Genomic DNA, 17,539 nt, shown 5'->3' on the forward strand with positions numbered 1-17,539 from the left:
TTTTTTTTAATTAATTTTTTTAATATATTTTTCATTTCATTCTATCCTTTTATTTTGGCATCTACAAAGAATGAAAGAAGGACAACAGCTCAAGGAAAAAAGTCGTGATCGTCTTATACGATTATTTCTTTTTATTGTTCAATGCATGGCCACACACATATACTGGTTTTCTTTTGCACTGTGCATGATGGGACAGTCACTATGGAGATGAAGTGTCGATGGGATACATTTTAGGAGTTTACAGGGGTCCAAACACAACCCACAATCCTCTGGGAGAGTCAGCCTGCCCCCCATCCCTCCTGGTCTGAGCCTCATCCATCACTAGCTACAACACGAGGCTGATCAGCTGCTCCCTCCCTCCTTCATCTAACACCACACACTGTTAAATAAAGTCTGGATTACATGTTTTTTGTTTTTTTTTAACGTTCAGAACTGAAGGACTTGTTTAATTGTTTAGTGAATGAAGACAACAACAACAACCCTTTCCCTTAAACATTCCTGCATATTTCATTCAGTTTCAGCTTACAGAAAGCAAAATAAACATCATTTGGGTACAAAAATAAAATTCAAATTAAAACCTTTTAACAGGGCGACGCCTGTCATGTGTTTTATCTTTTCTCATACAGAGATAGCACAATACTTAAAGTCACTGGTCACCAAAATTACACCACAAATGGAGAAAACCAAATGAACTAGAAAAAAAAAAAAAAAAAAAAAAAGCCACAGAGGAAAGAAACCGGTCCGGGAGAGGAGGACTTCCTCAAACCTTCCTGGAGGTTTACGAGCTGCGGTGAGACGCCTTGCTTTGATTCGTGAGGCGGGAAAGTCTCGGGTGTCAGGTGAGCAGAGAGAGATTTCTCCGTCTTTACGTTGTCGTCATACACCCTCGACTCTGTGACACGCAGCCCCACGTGACCCCCACGTGGTGAACCATGTTTCTCAAACACAGACTGAAGGGAGAGGGGAGGAGGGAACAGAAAGCACAGCTCTAAATATCTATATGGATTCTTCTGAGCATGAATGCGTTGATGTCGGTGTGCTGCTTCCCTCTCGACACATATGTACTCGTTTGCTAACATATACAGTGTATTCCTGGTTAGGCAGTGAACCAGGGGCACTTCAAACTTGTGTGGAGCCTTCCCCCACCGTTTTCCACACTCCGACCACTAGAGGTCACTCTATATGTTTAGAATTGGGAGTGGGAGGTGGGGAGGTCTGCTGTTTCTTATAGCGCCGTTTTCCGCCCGTGTTTCTCTTTTCCTTTTTTATTTTTTTCACTCCACTGTTATATCTTTTTCCACCCCTCTAAGCTTTTAACTCCTTCCTCCGGTTCAGCTTTTCTTTTGAGTTGTTTTTTTTTTTTTATGCCTTTTGGAGATGCAGATACACACAGAGCAAAAGAGTGGGAGAGAGAAAGAGGGAGCGAGTGTTGTGATCGATCAGCTGTTTGCAGCGCCGACAGCTGCCCCCCTCTTTGACCCTTCAGCCGATCTCCTTCCACTGCCGGTAGAACGCCACGATGTTCTTCAGCTCCATGCCCGCCGAGCCCACCGCCTGGATCGCCGTCTGACAGGACACACAGGACGCATGAGACTCGAACACATCATCTGGCCTCCATTCATGCATTTTGTAGTTCTTGTTATTAGAGCCTATCTCTAAATACAGACCCTGCAGGTGACTAACAGTATTCTAACGTGCTTGTTCACAGCTGGAGACTATCGGCGTCTCAGGAGGTAAAACACGACGTAATATTAAACATGAGGAAATGTGTTTGCAACAGAGAAACACAAACCAGCAAAGACGAAGACGACGTAGCAAAAACAAAGAAAGAACCGCGTTAGCTAAATGTCAACCTCCTGATAGTTTGTGATGTAACGAATCAAAGCCGGTGTTTGTTCTTTGTTGAAAGTAAACGTGTCTGACCTTCATTGCTGCAGACTGAGTGCAAAGCTCCTCCACCTGATGGCTGGTTAGGATGGTCACCATGCCGGCTGTGTCTTCATCTCCGTTGCTTTGGGAGACGGTTAGCTGACGGCAGCTGTCCACCATCTTGTACAAATGCCTAAAACAACAAAGCGGACAGAAATCAGAAAAGTCACACTCAGCCAATGATTCAGGGATCTTATTGTGGAGGAGGAGGAAACCGTACCAGGCTTCCATGTCTTGACGCTTCAGTTTATCTCGTTCGAAACTTCGACCTGATTCCTTCTGGCAGCGGATGTACCTACAGGAGGTAGGTACAAACAACGTTTGGTTTGATGGAGGAGAAGTGAGTTCAAATAAGACACAGACTCGTTTTGCTTTTGATAAAAAAAAGTCAGTCCACGCAAACACCCACCTGTTGCCTTTACGGAATTCTGACTCCAGGAAGCGAATGCCGTCCCGCGCTCCAGCGTTTTCCTTTTTCAACCGGTCGAGTCCATCGATCACTACAACAACACAGGAAGTCCACATTGTCACCAGAGCAACTCAGACTGACTGAACTTGACTGAGCAGAGTTCAACATCAGCTCCCACTGTGAATCATTTATGACACAGCTGGACATGCATCTGTTCATCCTGTCCGGCCTGAGCGCTCGCACTGAAGGATTCACGACGTTCAATGGAAGCTGATGGAGATGTCTCATTCTGCACGGTGACTATTAATAACTGCAAAAAAACTCTCACTTTCTCTCACACACGAGAGGGGGGAGGACGGGTTAAACCTGCTGTTGCCATGGTGATTTTAGACCATTTCTGTCACTTTATGCCGGTAGAAAAGGGGAAGAAGACCCGGAGCCTGAGTATCGGCACGTGGCTCTGATCTCACTGCGTCCGACCAAAATATCCGAGAATCATCCCGGGCGGTCGGGAGCAGCTGACCTCACCGATATCGACCATTACGCCACTGCGCGAGTCCTTTTCAAGTTTAACGAAAGGACTTAAAAACCATCACAAATCTTCAACTGAGGCTGAAAACTACAAATATGGGTGATTTAGATTTTCTTCTACAAACAGACGGGGGGGGGGGCTGCACTGACCCGTCCGCGGGATGATGATGATGAAGCAGCCGCTGCCTGCCAGTTGTCTGATGAGGTTCAGATGTTGACAGAGAGCAGCTGTGTCTGGCACCAGGTAGGGAGACATGGACGACTGGGCTTTGGGCTGCTGAAGGCTGCCCTCTAGCTGCGACACCTCCAACTGCAAGGAACAGAGCGGGGAAAAAAACAAGAGACAAGAAAATGACGTGAGGTAAGAAAAAAAACAAAAAACATCTGGGTTCTTGGAGTTTTTACAGAACCACAATCTGGTTCATGTTAACGTTCTATTCTTCCATAAACAAACTCTCTGCAACATTTTCTCTAACGGACACGGAGCAGCAACATGGGAACAAATAAGATTCTTAACCTGTAGTCGGAGCTGGGCCATATCCCTCATTAAGCGATTTCGTCGAGCCTCTTCTTCGGCCTGGAGAGGTGAAGAAGAGGAGAGAGAGAGAGAGAGAGAGAGAGAGAGAGAGAGAGAGAGAGAGAAAAAAAAAAAATAATCTTGAGAAGAGATCGCATGATGAAGAATTTGTTTAATATTCTTCCCCTCAGCACGTTGAGATGAGTCCAGACCCCCTGCTGCATCGTCCGGTCACTGTTCAGATGTCACTCACCATTCGGAACTGGGCCTTGGCCTGCTGCACCAGATTGTCCTGCTCCGATTGGCTGATGCTGGTGAAGATGCCCGCCTCTGGGTTGAAGTGCAGCACGTTGCCCTGGAGATTTGTAAGGAAATGGCCAAAACTGCGGATGCAACACACTCGCACCACACACTGAAGGAAAGAGACGGAAGAAAACCGCGTTAATGCTTTTTTATATTCGAGTGCGTTTATGTTTCTCAACTCCAACAAGAAGTCAATGTGAACATGTCTGTGAAGCTAAACACAGGACGAGCACACGCAGCTCTGCAGAGATGCATTTAAAGCTGCAGGGTCAGCGACGGTAATCACACTTCCTCACAGCCTCAGGTGATTGCATCAAATAGCTCGTTATGTCACAGCATCAGCCTGACACCCAAAATATTTAGTTCACGTTCACATAAGACCAACAGGAAAGCAGTTTAAAAGATTGACCCAAAAGCAAAACAGCTGGCAGATTGTTTTCTGTTGATCCAATAATCTCGTCACCACTGTAACACCCGGTCTAAGTGTTTCATTAAATCTGCTTTGAGGGCTTTAAAACCTCGCCACTTGTCGACTTCCAGGATGGTGAAGACAAACAAACTGTTACGTTGGCTAATTGTGTGTGTGTGTGTGTGTGTGTGTGTGTGAGTTGCAGGCTTGTGCGGACCTCCTGTAAGGGGCTGAGGGAGGGGTTGCGTCGGCTGAAGTCGAGGCGGCGGTGAGCGACGCTGAGAGCAGGCAGGTGTCGCAGAGCTAAATCTTCGGGCAGCAGAACACTTTGTACCAAACCGGGATGCTCGCATTCGTTGATGAGCTCCGTCACTTCTGTGTTCAGACCGAGCTCTGCAGAACACAAACAGATTAAAAAGACATGAACGGGCAGAAATCACACGCAGGTCTGTTAAAGAGCACATAATAACCACCGTCTCCATCTTTTCAGTCAGTCGACTCCGTGCTCTGAATGAAACATCTGAGCTTTGGTCCAAATGTAACATGAATCAAGCAGCAGAGGAGGTTTGTGACCCTGCAGAAACCAGCTCTCTCAGAACGCTCCGTTTTAGTGTGTGTGTGTCTCTTTAAATGCAGAGAGTATATACTCGATGTATCGAGTTTTTAAGATACATCAATATATTCTCAAAAAAGATATAGGGATCAATAAAAGGTGAAGCAAACATTCAGCTCACTGGTGCAATAAATTCATCTCGGTTTCTCCTTTGAATTAACCCTTTTGTTTCGTCTTCACTCTGTGTATTCTTGCAGCCAATGGGGATAGAAAAGGAGACGCTGCTGCACCGGGGGTATAAATATCTCTGCATTGCAGTCCATCAGACACTCACCAGCCTCGAGCATCTTGCTGCCATCTGGGAGCAGGTTGAGCAGCACGGACAGGCGGTTCCACAGGCTCTGAGAGCTCTGCAGAGAGACGACACTTTGCTCACTACAAAACCTTTAAATGTTAAATGTAACACAGACTTATGCAGCACTATTTGTTCGCCTCACCTGTGCACACATGAGGATGATGTCGGTGTTCGTCCTGAGCCAATCAATAAAGACCTTCACCACCTGGATCAAGCCCTGATTGGTCAGGATCTCCAGCTTCTCTAAGAGGGTTTTCTCACTGTGGACTGATGGAGTACTGTGTTGGCTGCCTTCAGAGTCAGAGTCCAAGTCTGAGACGAAGAGAAAAGAAACGACTGATTTCAACAAAGAAATACATTTTTTTTACAAATCACATTGAAAAAAAAAAAATTCTCCCAAAGAAGCGACCTGGAATGAATACCTTTTATTATTTCTCTATAATCTTAAACCTATCATTTCTAATTTTACACACTGTAATTATCTTTTCACTGAAGGTTCGATGCTGGCGTTTAATTCTGCCCGGCTCCGAAGGCTCGTAGGGAGTTGAACAGCTTTAGATTTCCTTTTAAGGAAATGCACGCTTGTGTTGTCCCAATGTATATGTTTAGCCTCTCGAGTCTTAAATCACAGATCACACACACACACACACACTTTGTTGAGGGGTGGGGATATCTGACAGACTGCTCCTTTAACAACATCAAGGCGTTAAGCTGCAAAGCGTTACCATTTTCATTTGTTCCATTGGCAGTTCCAGGGTTCATATCGCAGGACGAATCCCCGGGCGGAGGAGGCGTCTCTTGGGAGGGGGGTGCGGATGAGTCAATCGGGGTGGGAGCACCCGAGGGAGAAGTGGCTTGAGGCTTCAGAAGCATGTTGCTGAAGGTGGGAGCCAGTCGGAAACAGCGCTTGGCCTGGAAGAGCTGCGAGGACATGGCCTGCAGGTTGCTGCTGATGCTGGAGTCTCCGGGCAGGAGGGGCCCGTTAGTGGTCGGAGGCGTGTCGCCGTCTCGCTCTCCTCCTTCCTCCTTGGCTTGCTCTTCGTCTTCCTCGTCCTCCTGGTGGTCCTTCGTCTGGCTCTCGGCGTTGTCCGAGTTTTCGGCGTCCTCCATGTCTTCCAGGTCTGATCGAGACTCCTGGCTGTTCATGTCCGAGTCGGTCTCCACATCGAACGCCGTCCCTCCTTCCTCCTCTTCCTCCGATCCGCTCCCCCAACTGCCCTCCTCCGCCAGCGGGTCTCTTTTCGTCACCTTCCTGATGGCTGGAGGGTTGGGGGGCGTTCCAGCCATGTGGCCGCCTGTCGGGTCAGCGGGACCCCTCCTCTCCTCGTCCTCGTCTTCATCCTCTTCGCTCTCGAAGCCTTCGCTCAGGTCGCTCTCGTCATCTCCTCGGGTGTCCTTGCGGGCACAGCGGCGGCGGCGGAGTCTGGAGAGGCGGGTGTACTTCTTCTTCTGTCTCTGTTTGTCCTCTTCAACCTTTCGCTGTTCCTCCACGCTGCTTTGCTTTTTCACCCTCTCACAGCCACCTTCTTCTCCCTTCTCCTCGTCATCGTCTTCTTGCTCGACGGAGCCGTTCAGCAGAGGCTTCTCCTCAGATCGATCTGCTGATGGAGCCGTCGAATCCCTCGTCTCCAAGTCATCTAGATAAGAGGACAGCATTAACATTTGATTTATGCTTTCATTAAAGCTGCATATATAATAACATCATTTTGTTTCAGAGAGGTCATTAATGAAAGAGCTCCTCAATAAATATTCAAAACTCTAAAGTGTTATTGACTTGTAAATTCATCAAAAAGCGTCTCAGTTCTCCCCAAAGACCGTCCTTTAAACCACAAAGATCTCTCTCATCTTTAATCTTAGACGATGTTGCTGATGAGGATAAACTGAGGTTGCTGCATTGATCCGTGTGTCAGAGACCGGCTGGGAAATTTCCTCTTTCTTGCTGACCTATCAGGAATTTCTTTTTTTTTAAAAAGTATTGCACTAAGCATTTCTTTCCCTCTCAGGTCGGAGGGTGTCCTCTCTCACCTGCAGCGTCTGTGTGAAGTGGAGGCACCTGGCTCTCCGCTTCCTCCAGTTCAGCCTGCAGCCGGATGTTGACGTGGTTCACCAGGTGGGAGAACAACGCCAGCGTGAAAGCGATGGATGCGCTGTACTGCTTCGATCCTGAAAAGACAAAAAATAAATAAATCATTCAGATTTGTAACGTGCGCTGAAGTTTCTAAATTTAAATTCCCCGTAGACGGCACTTCATATGATGATCCCGATGAACTCGCGTGTGGCTCAGAGCTTGTTGAACATGTATTTGTATCAATCTTGACATATTTGAAAGGAAAGGAAAGATTTATTTTGTCAGGCGACGTTCATCAGATCAAACGAGCACTGACCTCCCCTCTTCAGGCTGTGCACCACCATCAGACACGTCACCACCATTTTGAATACCAGCGTGTCGGGCAACATCGGGCAGGCGCTGTCGCTGTGCTGCTGCTGCGGCTGCTGCGGCTCCTCCTCCTCCTCGCTCGGCGAGTGGTGAGCAGTGCCATGCGTGGGCGGCGGCAGGTAGAACAGCACCAGGTTGAAATCCTCCAGCACCGACTGGCAGAGCGACGTCAGCTCCGTCTCCATTAAACTGCGAGCAGACGAACACAGGTCAAAGCAGTCCACAGTTTCAGAGTGAATAACTAACGGGAGCCCGTCTGCGGTTTAAACATTAAACATTTGATTAAGACGACACTGGAGCAGGTAAGAGGTCCAAAACCAAACATGCCTGTACCAAGTCAAAGATTAAGAGTAAAGCCACGTGGACGAACGTGCACGATGCAGGCCGGGAGGCGAGCACTGACCTGTTCTTGGGTTGCAGCAGGCTCTGAAGGTACATGAAGCTCACCAGGAGACGCTTAATGTCTTTTGATCTGCACAGAAAAGTCATGATTTTAAAAGACTTCAGATGATCACCTAACCGTGCAAATAATGTATGTGCATGAAATGCATCTTAACATGAAACAGAATTCAAGTCTTTTTTACGCCTCCTGATTCTTGGTACTTTTGTTTTCTGCAACTTTTCTAATTTCCCCCACAGGGATCATCCATCTTCTAAAACTGTCAGCAGCTTCATCCCACCACTTCTAAGCAATCCTCTGCGATTCTAAGGGAGGGCAAGCTAGCAGCTAATTGTGTGATTAAAGATAAGATTATAGTTTCAAATCACCCTGGGAAGGAAGCACGGCGAAGGCAACTTATTGAGTTTGGATTAACCAGGCGGAGAAAAGTAGAGTAGAAGAAAGAACAACAATAATTCTAGCTGTGCTGTCCAGAGAGGCTTCAGATGAGGCCTCGGAGGAACGTGTGGCTTTGTCTGCAAAATGAATTTAAACTACAAGGTCTTGTGCTGCTTTTGCCTGAAACTGGAGGAATCACACCCTGTAAGACTGATGCGGATTAACCTGGAGTCCGATCTGACGTGTCCTGAAACCTTCCTCACCTCTGTCGCGACGGAGACAACTTCTTCATTTCCTGCTTCTTCACTTGATGGTACATCTTAGCAGCTTTGTCAAACAGGCGCTTCAGGTTGCCGTAGGCGCCTTCAAAGGGGGCTTCTGATTGGATGCTGGAGCAGAAGAGGTATGTGTTTAGACCCAGTGGTGACACACTGAAACAAACAGGTTGGTGTGTGTGAGCTCCTCACCAGCGTAGGTAGTAGTAGGTTGCTTCAACATTGTAGAACTTGCTCCCTGCCAGTGTTCCCAGTTGGTTAAAAGGCATTCCTGCAGACACGTCAGTGAAGACATTCGTCAACAACAAGTACGGTTTTTTATTTTCATGGCTGCTTAACTAAGACAGAGGCTGTGTCTGACATCACTTCCTGTTCAATATAAAGTGGATGTGTTGCAGTGCTGTCCAGTTCTGAGTGAGCCTGATGTACTGCACTCGTTGTGACGTGTTGTGAAGCGTAGTGTACGAGCTGGGAGACAGGCGACTGCTCCCAGACGAGCGACCAGCGTGATCACGGAACCACAATGAGGTTTATATTCAGATCTATGATCGGTTTAAAAAACGAGGGAAAGATGACTGTGAGCATAAATACATTCATTTGGTGGGAAAATATGTTCCATTATTTATTTCAAAATCTAAATATTTCATATTTGCAACTTTTTTTCTTCTAAACACTCAGTACATTAGATACTTAAAAAGATCGTCTATGAAATTCATGTTGTTATTTACTGTTATTATTGAGCCGCGCGTAGACAACAACGTCACAGCTGGCAGCAGACGAGTGAGCGAGCAGCGTCTGAAGCATGTTTTAATGTCGCCGAATGACTAAACAATATAATCCACTGCATATAACTCTACAACAAGGAGGGAAGGAGGGAAGGATGGAGGGAGGGCGTGAGATTCATGACTCGACGTTTTCTCTGCTCAGTTGAAATATTTCGCTCGTTGAGACGTGATGCTCACTTTTTAAAACAACTCTTAACTTCAGTTCACCTCCCACCTATGAGCATAATGTGAGTTCTTAAAAAACCTATGATACTTGTTAGAAAATCGAGAACCATATTATCAATTATTCAATGCTTTTTGCTGACACATTATATTTAGGGAGATTTCCAGTATGCTTTTTACAATATCTTACTATAACAGCAGTGGAAACTTCCACTATTTACTTTTAGCTTGTAACAAAATTAGTCAAATCAGCATGTTTAACCAGTCTAGACCAGTTGATTAAACAATGCATATTATCTACTTGTCAACCACTCAGTAGCAGACTTTTCGATACGATTAACTAACGGTTTATGATCACGCCTACAAACACTTATGTAAACGCCCATTTACTCTCAATAAAGAGCTAAGGAAAGGGGAAGAAAAGCAGAACAGAGTCTGCGAGAGGTTGAGGCTGCTTTTCCTCTTCTGCAGAAGCGTACAAAGATTATCCATGTCCGTTATTTCATTATTTGGGGAATTGTATGTCTGAAGGTTAAGGTTAGAGTCCTTGAACCTGACAATACTTCTATTGTTTCATCTGCATGTAGACATAATGTAAGGACGCGTGGGGGTATCAGCGTTTAAACCATCTAATCACATGTGCATCTATTTCCACATGCAAATGAAGCACGACCCTTCGAAAGCACTTCCTTGGACTTTGTGCTGCTGCTCCTGGATGGAAACACAAGTTCTCCATCAGCCGGTGAACAACAAAGGTCTGCATTATGAGATCACTCACCGACATGTGGCATGACAGACAGGGCCTGGTGGTAAAACCTTTCTGCCAGCTGCTCAGCCTCCACTCCAGCCAGCTCATTCTGATAACGGGCTGAAAAGGGAACAATCATAAATCAGCATCTTATATCTGGAGATCTACCACGACAGAAACGTCATAATCCTCTTAGACAAAAGTCAAAAAACTAAAGTAGGAAATGATTCTTTTTCCGAGAGACAAACAGGAAACTGTGCAGAAATCATGGAATCTTCATTCAAGCCAACATTTCCCACGTTGCATTTCAAACACATGCTGTCTCTCACTTCCTTCATAATCATCATGTCATTACCCAGATCTCCGAGGTAGACCAGGCAGCGATGACAGGCCATCTGGGCCCACTCCATCTCCTTGGGGGTGGCCGACACTGGTTTCTTCCGACCTGAGGGGAACAATTACACATTTTAAGTATTTATCTTGTGCACTTACTTAAACCTTGCCGAGAAAAAAAAACAAAAAAAAAGTTTCAGTGTGGTGAAACAAGAGAACAAGCTTAAAATCCAGAAATGTAGAAAAAGTCAGAAACTTCACTCAGCGCTGGTTCTCCGTCCCTGAGGTGTTCAGTGTCCAAAAGGTTTGCCGGGTTTCACTGGCTGCATCTCTCTATTAAATTCATTTTCCTTCCCTTCAGAAAGACGGGATCCTTCAGCCCGTCCCCCCTCCGACTGTAAACCTCAGAGGAGGGTCGAACTGCGTCTGAATCTCTACATGTAACGTGTGCAGCAGGTTCGTTAAAATGCAAACAGATAAAGCCGTTCGTCGAGACTCAGGATCAATCAGACGCGTTCAAATCAAATCAAATTAAAGATTAGGCCTTACGTTCGGTACCGTCATCACACGTTTAGAGGAGCGAATCATGATAGTCCGGATTCACAATATTACCATTTGAGACCTTTCAGAAACGCTGAGAGTCTGGATACAGAACATCCTGCATGTCACGTCCACAAAGGAAGAGCTGCTTCTCATCTCCCTTCAGTCTTTTTATTTCTACACTTACACTGTGATCAAAGTCCACGCTGTAACCGGCTGCACGCGCCTCACAACCTCACCGGTTGGTGTCTCGTCAAACTTCACTGGACGCAGACGTGTGCAGAACAACGCAACTAACTCCAAATGAGTCATGAAACCCCTTCAGCAATGAAAAAGTTAAAGAGCACATTTGCTGTTAATGTAATAAAAGTATAAATACTTGGGGCCATGAAAAGTATCATCACATGCTGGATCCATTTTTGCTCTAAATTGTCCTTATTTCATGAAACAGCTGATTACCCGCCCTTTCTTTTAAAAAGTGATTTTTTTGGATCCGTGTTGTGTTAAGACGCGTTATAATCCGGAATTCTGTATTTTTCTGGATGATTCCCAAACCTCGTTAAAAGAGGTGAGCGGGCGCCCCTGCACCTTGTTGCCCATGTGGTCTGCTTAGCATCGAGCACGGTAGCACTGGCCTCAGACAAGCGGACACTCTGTGCACCTGCTGTGAGCACACGAGTCGAGTGTTCGTATCAAACCAGCCGTCCGTGAAGCTCTGTGCAGTTTTATCGTTGAAGTTTGAAAAACGTTCAGAACTGGATTTACACTCATTTCACAACAAATGCTCCTGAAAGGTGCAGAGGGTTAAAGGTCAGCAGAGAGCTGAGAGTTGCAGGTCACACAGACTTACCGATCAGAGGGTCTGTGACGTGGGTCCAGTCGATGCAGTCCTGCAGCTCCAGCTGGTAATGTGACTGGATGTAGAGCAGCAGGTGCTGGTAGAAACCGACCCCGGCAATCAGGTGTGTGCGGTAGGCACACTCCAGAGCGCTGCGACTGTGGATGTGCTGCCGCGGAGGAGAGAGAGAGAGAGAGGAGGAAAAACCATCACAGGTGCACTCCGAACAACAACAGGACCACATCACAATTCAATGTTAGAAAAACTTTATTTACACAAGGAGCTGCTCTATGAGAGAGAAAAAGGTTAAAATGACAGTTAATAAGGTTCAGGTGAAGATGGACTCAGGAAACATCCAAACAGAACAAAAACAAGATTTTCATGAGCTTTGAAAAAGTTTCTTTTTTACTCATTAAATGGAAACAACTGAAGCCACTTCTTAACTTAAACACTTGACCTCTAATGACACAAACATTTGAAGATTACAGACATCTTAAAGAACACTTTTCATCAGAGTAAAACTTGAAAGCTTCAGAGGGAGATTTGATGGTTTTCTCTCGTTGGTCCAGCAGCTGAACTCAGTGACCTTTTCACGGGTTTGATTTCCACCCGTGCACAACACGTGCACACTCTGGGAACTCAATGAGCCAGTGATCACAAAACACTAAATGTCATTGTCGAGCTGACCTTTGTTGAGGCCAGAATATGAAACACAGGCGGGCTAACTGGTTGCCAACACGGTTGTCTCAGGGTTGCTTACCTTCTTGTTGGTCTTGATAACCTGGATGACCTCGTAGTAAACCTTCCTCCAGAGCAGCTCCTCAGCCTTACGGCCGTAGTCGACTGGGTGGAGGAACATCAGCTTCACACAGAGCTCCCTCAGCCTGACGACACAGAAAGCAAAGCAGACAAACCGTTAAAAAAGACAAGGTCACCGCTTCCACAAGTGGACCGACGAGGCAACGGAGCAGAAATGAGTGGGAGAAAACAAACAAACTGCTTCAGTCGAAGTGTCATCTCTACAACAACTGAAGGTTCTGGCTGTTTGGGACGAAGAGTAATCCTTTGTTGCGTCAGTGAGAACAGGGTTTCTGTCAGCCGGTGACTCACGGGGGGCCGTGTGAAGTGTTTCAGAGACGTTCACTGGAGTGTTGTGAAATCAGCGAAAGTCAAGTACACCACATATTTGTCATTCTGATTCACCGCTCGCCCCTTCCATTCTTCACCGCGGAAAAGGAGGAAAAATATCAAACTTAACGACAACATGACGCTCATTAACAGGCGCTAAATTATCTCATTTGCATTGAAGTGCAATATTACTAACTATTACTAATATATTACTAGTAGAAGTGTTGAAGTAGCGGAGCTACAAACCCAAAAGAAACAAAACATTAAAGTCTCTGACGACAACAGAGGGCGACGTTTAAAGAATACATGTTGGCTGACAGTCACTGAGCTGGATGAGATACGATCTCCTCCTGTGTGTGTGTGTGTGTGTGTGTGTGTGTGTGTGTGTGTGTGTGTGTGTGTGTGTGTGTGTGTGTGTGTGTGTGTGTGTGTGTGTGTGTGTGCAGACATGCAGTCAAGCCTCTTTGTAACATTTGCATCCAACTTCCTCTTTCTGTTTTCGGAGCTTTCGGTTCATTTTATCCAGTTTGAAAACAACAAAAGTAAATCACACTCACAGGAAGTAACTAAAGCTAAAATATCTACGTCATCTCAGGAGCTACTAAAAGTCAGCTGAGCTGGTCCTTCATGTATGACCCTCACAGTGGGAGACTATCCCTGTGAAGTATTGGAGTCGACGCTGCGACTCCAGACAGAATCAAAATGTCAACAGAACAGCAGAGAATAAAACATAATGATCACATCCAACGAGATCATAGCGGGTCACTGCGCACTGATCACATGATATGAATAACCCCACCCTCTCTCCTCGTTTAACATCCTGCTGCCTTCAGCTCACTTGGACTTTACGAGTCTGGGAGGATGAAGTCAGAGTGATCAGTTCAGCTGTTTGCAATCACACTCACACACACACACACACACAGCTTCTCCTGTAAAGGAGGTTGATCGTGATATTGATCCTGCAAAGAAGCCAGTTTCTTCTAGATGTAAGCCAGGATGTGAACCACGTTTAGACGGACGTCAAAAAGCAGAATGCTTGTCTGACGGGAGTCATAGTTACTCTCCCGTCTTCTTTCACACGCCGCTGCCGTCTGTGGACCTACTTGTTGCGAAGGCTGATGTTCTCTGGCTTGAAGACCTCTCTGTACGATGATTTGCTGCCGATGATGACATCCAGCTTGTGCACAGACTCCACCACGGCCCTGTGTTAGAATAATGACAACGTTACAAACACCGAGAGCTAAAAAGAAAACAACACTCTGCAACTACTTCATCTTCCCAAATGTTAATTAAATTCAGCATATTTAGAGGATAATCCTTATAATCCCTCAATTAAATATTCTTATGAACACTCAGGACGTAAAGTGGAACATTTTTCCAGCTTTCAGACAACAATAACATTATTCTACAATGAGCTACTTTAATGTCTGATTTTTATCTTAAATTGCTGCTGACTGACATTTGTTATAAACAAACTCACCTTGCCTACATGTAAGGATATGAAGCGTGAAAAATAAATATTAAAGAGTAGAAAATTAGCAATTATTTTATGTATTAGCAGCCCCAGTTTTTGTACTCACAATAACGTCTTTTTTTTTGCTAAATGTTTATCCTGAATGTGAGGACAGCTGATGAACAAAAGTAAACTTTAACAATGATAAGTTCAGCATTGACAGTCAAAAATGAAAGAAACATGGCTGCAGAAGAAAGAAGGAGCAAGTACAGTCAAAACATCCAGACTTCCTGTGTATATTTATCATTATTACAAGTGGAGACTAAATTGCATGAATCAAATACATCTGCAATAAGTGTTTTTTTATTTTTTTTAATTTGTTGTAATCCATCTTACATCGTCTGCCATGCCATCAAACTGAACTCCTCCACTAATGATTAAACATCACTATCTGTTTCATTTCTGTGTAAAACGAGAAACTCAGCTTTTCATTAACCCGGGTCAGGGTTTTTGCAGATCTAATAGTGACATTAAAGGGGGAGGTTTTTTTGGGGGGGGGGGTTCTCACTGTCGTGACAGGTTGTGTGGGGGCACAGTAAAAAAGAAAGAATTAAAAAACGGCCTGTAACTCACCTGTAAAGCCTCTTTATGAGAAGGACTTTCGCCTCTGGCTCGCTGTCCTGCCCTGGTCCACTCATATTAGCTCCAGTACTCGGATTTCCCCCCTTTTGATCACACGCTCCAGCACCTGGTCCTCGTCTCTTTCAGCCGTCCAAACACACACTTATCCGGGACACTCGGGGTTTGTGACAACCGTGTTGATAGCCAGCTAAGCGCTAGCTATGTTAGCTTTCCTCCCCTCTCTCTGTCAGTCTCTTTCGTTCCTCGCGTCCTTTGGGCTGAACCCCCTCTACCCATCCGCTGGGAAAACCGGATTGGAGGGGGGGCCGGTGATTTGTACTATTCCCGGTCAGCTATAACGCTCTAATATGCTTCTTGTGTTGTTCCCTGTTCCAGCCATTGCTAGGAAGGTGGCCATTATTCCTATCAGGCAGTGACCGCCTGAATATCGCGAGAGTACAGAACGCACTCACACGCTTTAATCAGGAGTTGCCAGGTAAGTTATACACATCCCCCGAAATCAGTTGTTCCCGAACCGGATATATATTTTTTTTCAATTCAACTTAAAAAAAAACTTTATTTGTCCTCTTCAAGAAATGTAAGGTGTTGTTTTTTTTTTCTTATGGTTTCCTTTATCAGGGTACGAACAGAAAAAACAACAATGGCCAAAACTCGCCTGAAACTGTGTTTACTGTTGTTACTAAAAGACATACTGTAGGCCTATGTTTATTGTTCTTTATTTGTATAGAGTCAAATAAAAACAAAAATTATCTGAAGACACTTAACAAAATGTTACACACATTGTTTTGTAGAATAATTAATCACATCAACGTTGATATGAACGTTATAGCATAATGATCTGATTTGTGCCATAATGTCTCCAACTTATTTGGAAAAATCTTCAGGCTAATGTTCATCCTTTTTCATTATTCATCCAACAATCATTTAAGATCAAGTGTTCACGAACCTGACATATTTCAGTCCGTGAACCTCATTTCAGGTCACAAAACTCCAGACCCCAGACCAGGCTCCAAAAGACACACAGCTTTTTGCATTTAAATTAATCAAACCATTCAATGATGTGATTCAGAGGACTCAGAATGGATGTGTTAAAATCTTACACACTTGTTGTGTTAACACATATTGTGTTAAATAACTAAATATTTGTGTTAAAATATTCAAAATATATTATATGTCTGACCAACACAACATGTGTTAAATTATTGTCATATTGCAGCCTGGGGTCATCATCATCAGTGATCCATAAAATCGGAAACTAAAGAGCATTTAGAAGTGGGTATACCATATGGAGACTGAAAAAATCAGTGGGTATACACAAATACCCTGCACTACACCACTGATTAGACTACATTTAGCCTTTTTTTGTTTTTACTCTTGTGGACAGAAAAAGAAAGTCTGGGATGATCAAATTTCTCCACAATGAATGATAGACAGTCAAAGACTCTTTTGAACTTTCGTCCGCCAGAACTGAGAGCCCTGACCTGTGTGGACACAGCAGTTAAAGACCCGTCTGCACTTTGTAACGTCTGCTCTTGATACGTGCTGTATAAACTACTGACTACTTACTTACTGTGTTTCTTTTCTTGTCTTCTTGACTTCTTTTAACGACTTGGTAGGCTGTGAAACTAAACTACCCTGCTGTGACTAAATCTGAATCTGAATCCATTTGTCTGCACGGCCAGGTCAATTCCTATTTTTGAACTAATTCTTCCATCATCTCCATGTCTTAATTTTCATTTCTCCTAACAAAGCATGCGGTTCATGTAAAAGAAATTGCAATGACATGACATGACATGACATCAGATAGCAACTTATAGTCGCTGTAATTCCTTCTGTTGGCCAAGAGAGGTCGATAAAGATAACAGATTTTTTTACACCTCTTTAAATGCATCGACAGTGATGAAAAAAGGACATCTCATGTTTCCTCTAATGTTACATTGCAATGAAATTTTAAATGAGGCAGAGTATTGACGTGGATGTCATTGATGCCTGGGTGTGGAGCATGCTGAGGTTGTTTCCCCTCGCACACACACACCCTGATTCCTCTTCTGCTCCTCTATCTGTGTTAATTCTTAATTCTTTTTTCTCCTGCCATGTCCAGGCTCAGAAGTTGCCAACCCACCGAAACTGCAGGCAATTAAGTGTAAGAGGATGAGGATAATTACAATCTTTACTATATTCAGTCAGGTCCCCACCTCTGCTATCCACACTTTAAATCTTCATAAGGCTCACAGAGAGAGAGAGAGAGACATGGACGACCCAGAAGGGCAACATTGAGATGCAACCTTGAGCTACAAAACCCAAACCTTGATCAGAATACAACTGATTCTTCTCTTACTAACACTAAAAGGTAAAACCAATTAAAGTACATGAACGTCCTTACTTTTATTTCAGGTGCACGTGAGCTCATAAAT

General features: G+C 44.7%; 1 protein-coding gene across 1 annotated transcript; it reads right to left on the minus strand.

Moving 5' to 3' along the window:
- Nucleotides 1-102: 102 nt before the first annotated feature.
- Nucleotides 103-15,587, minus strand: smg5 (SMG5 nonsense mediated mRNA decay factor). Its single transcript, XM_079343107.1, has 22 exons — nucleotides 15,117-15,587; nucleotides 14,134-14,232; nucleotides 12,663-12,786; nucleotides 11,915-12,071; nucleotides 10,547-10,636; nucleotides 10,222-10,311; nucleotides 8,689-8,767; nucleotides 8,485-8,610; nucleotides 7,847-7,915; nucleotides 7,391-7,632; nucleotides 7,032-7,169; nucleotides 5,732-6,643; nucleotides 5,149-5,318; nucleotides 4,986-5,061; nucleotides 4,316-4,491; nucleotides 3,640-3,798; nucleotides 3,387-3,446; nucleotides 3,020-3,179; nucleotides 2,339-2,429; nucleotides 2,150-2,224; nucleotides 1,924-2,062; nucleotides 103-1,566 (listed from the first exon to the last, which is right to left on the minus strand). The coding sequence occupies exons 1-22, from the start codon at nucleotides 15,179-15,181 to the stop codon at nucleotides 1,483-1,485; spliced, it is 3,381 nt and encodes a 1,126-aa protein (XP_079199233.1). The 5' UTR covers nucleotides 15,182-15,587; the 3' UTR covers nucleotides 103-1,482.
- Nucleotides 15,588-17,539: the final 1,952 nt, after the last annotated feature.

This window comes from Symphodus melops (assembly GCF_947650265.1).
Source record: "Symphodus melops genome assembly, chromosome: 5".
NCBI classification, from domain to species: domain Eukaryota; kingdom Metazoa; phylum Chordata; class Actinopteri; order Labriformes; family Labridae; genus Symphodus; species Symphodus melops.

Excerpts from the sequence above, each read along its gene's own strand:
- smg5 (XM_079343107.1), bottom strand. The coding sequence starts at position 15,181 with ATGAGTGGACCAGGGCAGGACAGCGAGCCAGAGGCGAAAGTCCTTCTC. Across the intron at positions 3,180-3,386 it reads TGGCCCAGCTCCGACTACAG|TTGGAGGTGTCGCAGCTAGA; the intron begins GTTAAGAATCTT and ends TGTTCCTTGCAG. Across the intron at positions 2,225-2,338 it reads GAATTCCGTAAAGGCAACAG|GTACATCCGCTGCCAGAAGG; the intron begins GTGGGTGTTTGC and ends TACCTCCTGTAG.